At 41.2% G+C, this 12,155-nt stretch overlaps 1 protein-coding gene across 1 annotated transcript in view; it reads left to right on the top strand.

Annotated features, from left to right (window-relative positions):
• BIRC6 (baculoviral IAP repeat containing 6) overlaps positions 1–12,155 on the top strand; it is a 306,648-nt gene that overhangs the window by 255,370 nt on the left and 39,123 nt on the right. Inside the window, 1 exon segment of the mRNA XM_034764920.1 lies at positions 4,063–4,273. Within this exon segment, the coding sequence (XP_034620811.1) occupies positions 4,063–4,273 (211 nt within the window).

The raw sequence follows: 12,155 nt of genomic DNA, 5'->3' as shown, positions 1-12,155 counted from the left end.
AATGGTCTCAAGAAAAATAAAGACAAAACACGTTCTAAACTTAAACTAGACTTGGTTTAAGGTGAAATTCTTACCACATGTGGTCAGCTCTGTTGCTGGGAGCATTTCAAGTCAGGATCTACTCCTAAAGTCCATAGGCTGTTTCTTTCGTCATCTTGTGGAAGAGAGAAATGGCTAGGGGGAGAGAACTTGGGTTGCTTTTGTCCCTTACTTTTATAGTTTAGTCACCCCTTGAACTGCAGTTTCTTGAGTCTTACCCCAAGAAGTAAGGGTGGAGACATAGAATCATAGGAGTGGAGGGGACCTCGGGGGGTCATCTAGTGCAGTCCCTGCACTCATGGCAGGGTTAAGTATTATCTGGACCATCCCTGACAGGTGTTTGTCTAACCTGCTTTTAAAAATCTCCAATGATGGAGATTCCAGAACCCCCCTAGGCAGTTTATTCCATTGCTTAACCACCCTGACAGGAAGTTTTTCCTAATGTCCAACCCAAACCTCCCTTGCTGCAATTTAAGCATATTGCTTCTTGTCCTATCCTCAGAGGTTAAGAATAATTCTTCTCACTCCTCTTTATAACAACCTTTTATGGACTTGAAAACTGGTATTATGTCCCCTCTCAGACTTCTCTTTTCCAGACTAAACAAACTCATTTTTTTCAATTTTCCGTCAGAGGTCATGTTTTCTAGACCTTTAATCATTTTTGTTGCTCTTCTCTGGACTTTCTCCAGTTTGTCCACATCTTTCCTGAAATATGGCTCCCAGAACTGCACACAATACTCCAGGTGAGGCCTAATCAGTGGGGAGGAGAGTGGAAGAATTACTTCTTGTGTCTTGCTTACAACACTCCTGCTTATAAATCCCAGAATGATGTTCGCTTTTGTTTTTTTGCAACAGTGTTACACTATTGACTCATATTTAGCTTGTGTTCCACTATGACCCCCAGATCTCTTTCCGCAGTACTCCTTCCTATGCAGTCATTTCCCATTTTGTATGTGTGCAACTGATTGTTCCTTCCTAAGTGGAGTACTTTGCATTTGTCCTTATTGAATTTCATCCTATTTACTTCAAACCATTTCTCCAGTTTGTCCAGATCCTTCTGAATTTTAATTCTATTTTCCAAAGCACTTGCAACCCCTTCCGGCTTGGTATCGTCCACAGACTTTATAAATGTACTCTCTATGCCATTATCTAAATCATTGATGAAGATATTGAACAGAACCGGACCCAGAACTGATCCCTGTGGGACCCCATTCGTTATGTCCTTCAAGCATGACTGTTAACCACTGATAACTACTCTCTGGGAATGGTTTTCCAACCAGTTTTGCACCCACCTTATAGTAGCTCCATCTAGGTTGTATTTCCCTAGTTTTTTATGAGAAGCTCATGCGAGACAGTAACTGACTGTTATTTATCACGTTATCTTCTAGATGTTTGCAAATTGATTGCTTAATTATTTGCTCCATTATCTTTCCGGATACAGAAGTTAAGCTGACTCATCTGTAATTCCCTGGGTTGTCCTTATTTCCCTTTTATAGATTGGCACTATATTTGCCCTTTTCCAGTCTTCTGGAATCTCTCCCATCTTCCATGACTTTTGAAAGATCGCTAATGGCTCAGATATCTCCTCAGTCAGCTCCTTGAGTATTCTAGGATGCATTTCATCAGGCCCTGGTGACTTGAAGACATCTAACTTGTCTAAGTAATTTTTAACTAGTTATATTTGTATTTTAGCCTCTGATCCTACCTCATTTTCACTGGCATTCACTATGTTAGATGTTCAAACACCACCAACCTTCTTGGTGACAACCGAAACAAGTCATTAAGCACCTCTGCCATTTCCACATTTTCTGTTGTTTCTTCCCCCTTCCCCTCCCCCCATTGGGTAATAGTCCTACCCTGTCCTTGGTCTTCCTCTTACTTCTAATGTGTTTGTAGAATGTTTTCTTGTTACCCTTTGTCTCTAGCTAGTTTGATCTCGTTTTGTGCCTTGGCCTTCCTAATTTTATCCCTACATACTTGTGTTATTTGTTTAGGTCAAATTACAAAGGATGAATATAGTTTCCACTTTTTGTAGGACTCTTTTTTGATTTTTAGATCACTGAAGATCTCCTGGTTAAGCCAGCGTAGTCTTTTGCCATGCTTCCTATCTTTCCTACGCAGTGGGATAGTTTGCTCTTGTGCCCTTAATAATGTCTGTTTGAAAAACTGCCAACTGTCCTTCAATTGTTTTTCCCCTTAAACTTACTTCCCAGGCAATCTTACCTACCAACTCCCTGAGTTGAGTATTCTAGGAAAGTCTGCCTTGTTGAAATCCACTCTTTATTTTGCTGTTCTCCCTCTACCGTTCCTTAGAATCATGAGCTCTACCATTTCATGATCACTTTCACCCAAGCTGTCTTCCACTTTCAAATTCTCAAACAGTTCCTCCCTATTTGTCAAAAGCAAATCTAGAACAGCCTCTCCGCTATTAGCTTTCTCCACCTTCTGAAATAAAAAATTGTCTCCAATACATTCCACTTGTTGGATAATCTGTGCCCTGCTGTGTTACTTTCCCAACAGATGTCTGGGTAGTTGAAGTCCCCCATCACCAAGTCCTGTGCTTTGGATAATTTTGTTAGTTGTTTTAAAAAAAGCCTCATCCACCTCTTCTTCCTGGTTAGGTGGTCTGTAGTAGACCCCTATCATGACATCACCCTTGTTTTTTACCCCTTTTATCCTTACCCAGAGACTTTCGACAAGTCTGTCTCCTATTTCCATCTCAACCTTCAGTCCAAGTGTATACATTTTTAATATGAGGCAACACCACCTCCCTTTTCCCCCCGTACTGTATACTAATACTTCTAGTTTTGCCTGTTTATTCCTCAAACTCCTTGCATTTGTGTACAGATATCTAAAATCAAGTGTGAAGACCACGAGTTTTATAACTGACTAGTGATTGTGTGTGTTTCCAATTCTGGGGGCCCATTTTGAGACCAAGGCTTGGTTTTCAGAAAGCACTCCCACCTCTCTCTGTGTTCTGGATTGCACCCCAAAACATGACACCATCCTTGGAAGTTTTAAAGAAGAAGTTAAATACCTCTCAGGGATCGTCTAGGTATATTTAATCCTGCCTCTGAGATGGACTAGATAATCACTTGGGGTCCCTTTCAGGCTTACAATTCTATGGTATTGGATGGATGTTAGTTGTCTCATCTTCTCCTATTTAGAGTTAAGGGACTGGTAATGAGAAATGAAAACTTGTAGTATGCCTTATCTCCAAGGGTAAGATGTGCTAAATGAAACATTAAAGTGCTCCTGTATGGTTCAACCTTTTACTAATGCGAGTTGTCAGTTAATTTTTTTTGCTGGAGAAAGCAGAAATGTATTTTATCATAAACTCATTCATTTGTGAATACTCTGAATTAGAGCAATAGTTTTCCTCTGCAGTGCTGTTAAAAATAGTATGTCCTAGGGACAGAGGAAGCAGCTGTGTAAAGTATCTGAGTATTGCTACATTTTGAGGATTTCTATGATGATATGAAATCCAGTTGAGAAATGACATTCAATAGATATTTGAACTCATAAGTGGAAAAGAAAAATAAATATGAGGGGAGAGATCTTTTTAAAGTGTGTGCATATATTTGAATTATTTGGAAGTCCTTGATTTTTAATGAAATATTTATTTCTACCTACAATTGCTTCTATAATACATGCATGCACTAAAATTTACATCATATACAATGCCAGCTTTGGTAAAATATACTAGTAAGTGAAGTCTAATGTTGGGGTAATTTTAAAACATAGTTTAGTTAGGATTTTTTCCTGTTCACTTTGCTCCTTTTTTCAGTCTCTCTACTGGGGTTTAGCTTTGTCTACTGTTTTTGGCCCTGTGTGTTACTTTGAGGTTTTTTCCCTACTTTCTGCTCGTTTGCACTGTGACACATCTAAAAGGTTAACTCTCATTAAATGAGAGGTTAAGGGGAAAAATCAAACTATTGTTTTCAGCCATTTGAGGTCTGATTGGAAGGTATATTGTTTTTACCTTTTGGTGATTTTATAAAATATTTGTTTTCTCTCTTGTAGTTTTGGATATGGCCAGGCATGTTCCTCTCTACAGAGCTCTGCTAGAGTTGCTCCGTGCTATTGCCTCCTGCACCTCTATGGTGCCGCTGTTGCTGCCTCTGTCTGGGGAAAATGGAGAAGAGGAGGAAGAGCAGTTGGAATCTCAAGCTTCTGTTGGCACTTTATTGGCTAAAATGAAGACATGTGTGGATACCTACACCAACCGATTGAGGTACAGTAAACATTTTAATCTCTCCTGAGCTTTCCTGTAAAGTATTTTTGGTGCATTTATTATTAATTTTAGAAAAAAACAAAAGCTGCTAAGATAAATATCTCTGTGCCACAGTCCGAAGTGATAAAACAATATACCATTTTATTGCCTCTGCTAGGTTTTAAGGTCACTCTTCATAACATTTTATGTCATTATTCAATTAAATTAATTTTTACCAATTAGCAGAATGGTTTATGGACTACGATCTATCAGTTCAATTGAGATTTAGGTTTCATTTTTATGTATTTTGTTTTACCGTACATTCCTCTTACCAGAAGTTAAATAATAAACTTGAAACTTCCAAAATAAGTTGGTGTGTTTTGGATATTGTCCCTTTTTAGTAGTAGTTACTCACCGGTAGGAAAGATTGGTACTAATCTAGTGTTTGGGGGCTTAAACCTTCCATTTTCCCTAACTTTATTCCTGCTGGGCTGCAACAAGACAAACCTAACTCTTACAGGTCCTGCTGTCAGTCTGAAGATAGGAGCTGCTAAATAAGCTCACTCCCTCAGAAGTGGGAGGGGAGCAGTCAGAGGCAGAGAAAATGAGGGTAACTGCCCTGGCTCAATGGCTTTTGAAAGAGAGATAACATGGTTGCCATGCCTGCTGCTTATAGGTGAAGGACGCACCTTATAAGTGGGCTCTCCCCAGAAGTTTCACTACTGAAGAAAAGCCTTTGGAGCTTGTCAGCTGTCCCCCAGAGGGAATCATGAGTTTTTTGCACATTTGTGTTACTGTGGATTCTGCTATACGTATACATGCACTTCATGTGCAAAAGACTGGGAATTTTTGAGTAGCAGTGGCCATTGGGGCCACACATGCACCTTGTGCTCCTGTGCATACATATGTGTCTTTTATGCCATGTGTTGGTATGTAGGTATGCGATACCATTTGCTAGATTTAACCTTCAGCCCTTACAACTGTGGTTGAGGTTTGTGTACACCTTAGCCAGATACCCTGTGGACAAAAAAGGTCACAGTCTTGCCCCAAGTCCTAGGAGAACTAAGTTGGTGCTTGGGCCCAGTGAACATACGGAAAGAGACGGTATTCTGTCTCCTCCCTGACTCTCAAACTCATAGACTTTAAGGAGGCACCCAAAGGAAGAAAGAGAAAGTACTTACAAGTTACTGTAGTTCTTCAAAGGTGTTGCTTCTACATAGTCACACTCCCTGCCTGTATCTTCTGAAGAACAGTTGGGACCGCTCCTCCCTTTTATACCCTTGTGCCTGGTCTACACTGGTGGGGGGTGGGTGTCGATGTAAGATATGCAACTTCAGCTACGGGAATTCCGTAGCTGAAGTCGACATATCTTATTCCGACTTACCTCCCGTCCTCACGGCGTGGGATCAACAGCTGCAGCTCCCCCGTCAACTCCGCTACCGCTGCTCGCTCTGGTGGAGTTCTGGAGTCGACAGAGAGCTCGTTCGGGGATCGATATATTGCATCTTAACAAGACGCAATATATCGATCCCCGATCAATTGATCACTACCCGCCGCCAGTGGTCTGGACGTACCCTTGGAGACATACATAAGGTGAGGAGGCATGAGCCTAGGACAAATTTATTCCAATAATGTGAATATTGATGTAATGCTCTCCAAGAATTACCATTACTGGTAAGTAACTTCTCTGTAACAGAAGAGCTGAAAGGTTCAGTGGCTTTGTTGTATCAACACTTTTTTGATAAATTTACCATTCAGTGTGATCAAATTTACCTCTGAAATTTTCAGCTTGGATAAGTTTCAGTATTGGCTTTAAAAATTGAAGTTGTCTCCAGAATGCATCATCATTCATTATTCATTTAGCAGTGTGAAAGGTAAGGATATCATCTTTTAGCACAAGCGAAATTAAAAACTTAAATTATTAGCATGTACTGTATCTTGTCTAGCACATATATCATTGAAATATTGCTCAGTTTTCCATTGGCTGTCAGTATGTTAAATGTGAGCTGAGATGACTTTATCATCATTTTTCCAACATTTGAGAGTCTAAATTAAATTCAATTTTTAGTTTCATTTCCTCGCCATTCTAGCACTTTAATCTACCCAAAATTTGATAAAGTACAGCATACACTGTATCTGCTAACTGTGATAGAGTATAATTTTTGCCTCACAGAAAAATCAGAATTTTGGAACAGAGTTTATAGGAATAAAGATTTTTTTTGTTTTATGTTTTTTTTAAAGCGTCCAGGTAAAAGTAGAGAAAAAGAATGGGAGAATGTTAATATGGATTACTTATTCCCATTGAAAGTATTATAACAATTTATTCTTGGTGTATTTTGTTACTGGGCTTGTTTGAATTTTAGTGATTTTCAATGGAATGATCTTATTTAAATCTCCATAATCAGTGTTCAAAAACTGATAATCACGGCTTGTGTGTGCATGTGCATGCACACACCTGCAGACTTATACTCTGGCTGTGGGAATGTGGGGGATCTATTCTCTTCCCCACTTCAATTTTAGAACTTCATCTGCCTTTCTCTGGCACTTCAGAAGGGCTATGAGGTCTCTCAGTAGCTTCCTCTCTCCCACATAAGTGTGGTACAGTCTTCAGCTGGGCCTTCTCCTCCCTTTTTCCCAGAAGCACACATGTATCAGAGGGAGTTTAGAGAGATTCTCGGATCATTTTCCCCCTAATCTTCTAAACCCAGACAAAAGGAAAGCAGACTGTGTGGGAATAGTGTTCATACACAAAAAGGCAGAGCTGGAGTTCCACAATTATGAATTTGACTTACCAGTGGCATGTGCATTTAGAAATGGTGGAATAAAACCACACTTCTTTCAAACACGGGTTAATGTCTTACCTTTGAATTACATTAGGTGCATGAAGCTAAGTTTTGGGCCCAAAAGAAAGCAGTTGACATGTTTATAAAAGCCTGGTGAATGGAACCTTCTTCAGATATGCAGTCTTTTCTGCCTACAAGGGAACTTCCAGCAGAAGTTTCTATATTGACAGCACATCATTCACATTGCTAGAAAGGTCCTGTTTCATGGACCCAAGCCAGGCAAAAAGATTTCAAGGAGGCCTAGTTCTAACCTGTAACCTTGCGTGCCTACTTAGTTTGGTGTTTGTTTGTTTTTCTGTGCCCCAACTCCATTTGAAGTCTAAGTTTATCTTTCCCTGGGATTGAACCAAAGTATTGTTTTAGTCCTTCTGATAACCACTTTAGAATGGGGATAGGAGTTTGACTTTTACAATGTGTGCGAGACTTCCCATTGTTGCTTGGGATACATGTGGCGTAGACTGGTTTGAGATTTCTGTCAGTGATTCCAGAGGATCTTCCTCAAAAGAGCTTTGATCTCTTCAGTTTGCAAGAATCTGGTTTTAAAACTGTTCTTTTGCCAGTATTTGGGAATGGGCAAAGACTCCTGCCATGGGTAGAGTTGGGTCTGGTTGTTTAGAAAGGGGTGTGTGATGATTGAAGCTGTGCTCATCTATTAAGTGGATTTGTTACAGAAATGCAAAACAAAATGTAATAACTAGTGACTAAAAGGGAATTAAATTCTGTCTCTGAGTGGCTACCAGTATAGTCAGGAAGACAGAAGTGTCTTGGGATGAAGAGATGTCTAAATTGTAATAGATTTCAGGCCAAAAGAAATGTTTGATCAAAGACATGCCATGGAAATGAATCCCTTGAGACAGATTTCCCCATCTAGTTCAAAGGAATTATTTCAAGTACCACATGTTGATTGGAAAGAAACTGAAAGATTATCAGTAACTATTGGGTATAATACTAAAGTACATAGACAAGAAGGCAAGACAATAAAGCTTAATCAAAGGTAGTGTAACTGAAAGACGTCATTGATTGTACAGTGATCCAAAGGTTTGCATCATGTTTATAATGGTGATGGCATCCACATGTAGACAGAGATTTCGGAGACATTTAAATGAGTAATAAGCCCAAAGGAGAGGGAAACAATAAGAGGGCTTCACTGAGAAGAGCATGATATACAAAATAATAGATAACATGAGCAATGATACTTGTATCTTATACAAGAAGGCGGGGGGACACAAAGTATGAGAATGTAAAACTGAATCCTAATCTACAATAACTACAAGATATTATATTTAGCAGGACGGTTACCTAGATATTAGATGAAATATAAATTAACCTGCAGCTGTGGTTTCCTCTCCAGTCTCTGCAACCATTATTTTACTTAAGGTTATAAAGGTTATTGTTTTGATATAAATACTGCAAGGCATTCTTATGGAGAAGGTAAACCAAATTTGAATATCAAATGATTAAAGTCAAAGGTACCTCCTTGAGGTACTTGTCCAAGGCCTGTTGCTCTCCCAAAAATCACTTATAGTACACTGTCTATTGTCACAGTTGAACACACTGCCTCTGAAAATCCACTAGCATTAGACCCTTGGAAAATAAAGCACTCAGAATTAGAGACCGCTATTGAAAATTTAGCCATCTGTACCCAGTCAGTGTCTAGCTACTAAAGTAGCAGCAGATATTAAGGTCCAGATCCTCAAAAGATATTTAGGTGCCTAATTCCCTTTTATTTCAATTAAGGATCTATGGCCTATGTCCCCTTTGGCCTTTGAAGATCTGGCCTTAAGTCCCCTGCATCCATTAAACTGTAGACCTAAATTTTAGCTTTGGGTTTCCCACATATCACCAGAACCAAGGAATCTAACATTGCTAAAGCTAATTATTTAGCAGTTAGTCATTACTAGCAAAACTTGTAAACCCAAAATATAGTTTGTTTTGGGTTATCATTGTTAATACTTGACACCTATATCATTTTCCTCTTCCCTCTTCAAGGAATCTAGCTGCAGAGCTGTTATGGGTATGAGCTTTGTGATGATTTGCTGCGCTGTCAGACCTTGCCTTTGTGAAAATTAATAGGCCCCAGTTTTGGAATAATTTAAAGCAGCTTTTTTTGAAAGTTAGTTTCATTTTCCTGACATGAGGCTCAATCACAACCTCCTTCAATCTCACCATGTGGTGTTAAAGGCCTAGTCGTCTTAATTTATACATCTTCCACTCCATCTGTGCTCCACATTGAGAGATGCTGCCCTAAAGGCTGGGGGTTTCTCTTCTCATGGAGGACCAAAAGCAAGATTAATTGTAATCCTGTGTGGGTCTGCTTTCATTTCAGACAAACAAGTCAGGAGTGTGTGTTCCATGCTTGAGTGGGATACGTTGCCAGGTCCAAGGACGGAGGTTTTGTTTAGATTTCTTTTTACTGAGAGCCACAAATCCTGTAAATGAGTGAGACCTAGCACAGTCAGATCTTGGGTTACATCTCAGTGTGCTTATTAGTGCTTATCTAATCCTTTAGTTTATCTGGCTAAAGGTATGCTTCCCCTTTTTTATTGCTCCTTCATTTTTGGGAAGAGGAAGAGTCTCCAGGAGACAAGGTCCCAGGCCACATGATGAGGCAAAATAACACACTTTCTTGTTTCTTTTAGTTGTTGGTATTTTACTATTTTGAAAAGCTTAATTTTGGAGCTTATTCCATTTCCTCAACCAACTCCCTGGTTCAAGTGAGGTTTGGCTTACCTGACTTTATAGTTTTGATATGTATATGTACCCAGGAGATGTACTGTATCATACACAATATGGATTCAACCTGGAGAAACTCATTCACATAAGTGGCTCCATTAGAAATATAGTGGAACTGATCCAGTCCTAGGACATAAGGTCTTTAGAGGCACCTGCAGACTTAAGGTGGTTTGCAAGGACTCTTTAGGGTAGTTCATAGAACTGGCCAAGTAAAGGAGTTTAAAAGGTTCTCAGGCTTTGCTTCTGTTTTGAGAGTAAATAGTTTAGCCAAATTAAGAGTATAACTCTATTTCCATTATAAGATTGCTTTTAATCTCCTCCTCAAATTTAACCAAAGCTAAAGAAACTTTACTCAATTTTTTTGTGTGGCATTCTGCATGAGGAAAGTTTTCCTTCAACATTTTGGGGATAGTTGGACAAGCTGTTTTTGAAGTGTGGTGATTTCAGAAGTGAAAAGTTTTTCACTTTTCCAAAAGTCTGTTTTCCAAGTACATTTATTTACCTTGCCATTGTGTTCCAATATCAGAATTATAACTCCTTACACTTTTTGTACCCGTCTCTGTACCTTTATAAAGATAACATTCAAGCTTTTTTTCTGCTCCTCTTTTACTTCAGAAATAGTAGCCATAGAATGTCGCAGTGTTTGTAAGACTGCGAATGTAATATGACAGGAAGCTAAAGCCTGCTGATATCCAGCTTTCTAAGCTAAGGGTGGGAAAGGAAGAATGTTGAGTTGTTCTCTGAGTGCTTGCTCATGTTGATTCTGTTGTGGGGGGGGGGGGTGCCCATGTGCACAGTTGTCAGGATTTTTGCCTTAGCACAGTGTCTGTGGGATCAGCTGTGATGCCCTCTGGAGTATTGTGCTCATGCATCAGTATATTAAGTGCCACTGGTCCTACGCCCTCTCAGTTCCTTCTTACCACCTGTGGCGGTTGGTCAGAGCACCTTTTTTCACTTGCCTAGCAAGTGTTCAGCAGTTCTCTTTTTCTTCAAGTTTTAGTGTCTTGTAAATAGTTTTACAGTAGTTAGTGAAGTAGTTGTTAAGTACTGTAGTTAGTAAATTAGAGTCCTGACAGGGACTTTGCCCCAGTCTCTGGGTTTTAAGCCTTGTTCTGACTGTAACAGGCTATGCCTGTTAGTGACCCCCATAGCAGCTGCCTGAAGTGCTTGGGGGAATCCCATGTGAAGAAGTGTTGCATCTGTAAGAACTTTCGTCCCAGAACGCAGAGTGCCACATCCTTTTGAGGGCTCTCCTCATGGAGGCTGCTCTCTGCCCAGCCTCTAAGCTATCCCAGCCGTACTCAACTCCCAGTACTTCGGCCTCGGTGCACAGTGCATACCCGGCACCAGGCTCTATCCAGCACTGCTCCTCTTCTCCAGTGCTCAAGAAAAAGTTAAAGAAGCGGGATTCCCTGGCACCAGGCAAGAAAGGCCAAGGGGTATGGGGTAAAGGACGCAGTTTGGGCTGCCGAGACGCCCCCTCTCCCTCAGAGGGCTCTGCCACTGACTGCAGGAGTGGTAGGGGACCCAGACTCATAGTGGGGCCAATGCCTTCCCAGAAAGCAAAGGACTCTCCCAACGCAGCCAGCACTGTGCACTGTGATGGACCCGGCAAAGGTTCACTACGAGGGCAAGCCAGCCGTAATAACCCCCCAGAGGGTGAGTGAACGCTACCAGTCTCTGGAGCTGAGGCAGCGCTCTCCGTCGCGGTGCCCCCGGTCTCTACAACAGCTCAGGTCACTGGTTCGACACTTGAGATTTCTGGCACCGGGCTTCCGGTCTACGCCCTCTTGACGAGGTTCGCCCAGAGGGAGACATCAGTCACCATATTGCCGGCATTAATCACTCTCCGGCCAACCATCTGCACAATGTAGATGGCCATCACCTACACTGTGGGAACGTTCTCTGACATGGTACCGATCCCCCCACTTCTGGCAGCAATCCACCTATTCGAGGTACCGTTCACCCACAGTGATGGTTAGCTGCCACGCTCAGGGGGGTGGACAGGGGCTCTCTGTCCGACACCTTTTTGCTCCCATGGTCGGAGGCTCTGATGTATGCCTTCCCACCAGTGCCCTTGATCAACAGAGTCCTTATGAAGATCAAACATGACAAGGCAAAGGTTATCCTGATAGGCTTGGCCTCACCAGCACTGGTTCAGCACACAGCTGGACCTTTCGATAGCTGCCCCGCTGCAGCTGTCTCTGTGGCCGAATCTGCTGTCCCAGAACCACGACGGTCTTCTGCACCCAAACCTGGCGGTGCTGCACTTGACAGCCTGGTTACTGCATGGCTGAATGTGGAAGAATAGGAATGTTCAGCCTGGG

Source organism: Trachemys scripta, chromosome 3 (assembly GCF_013100865.1).
Source record: "Trachemys scripta elegans isolate TJP31775 chromosome 3, CAS_Tse_1.0, whole genome shotgun sequence".
NCBI classification, from domain to species: Eukaryota; Metazoa; Chordata; order Testudines; family Emydidae; genus Trachemys; species Trachemys scripta.
The sequence above is the reverse complement of the archived record's forward strand: the minus strand, read 5'-3'. Positions and strand labels throughout refer to the sequence as shown.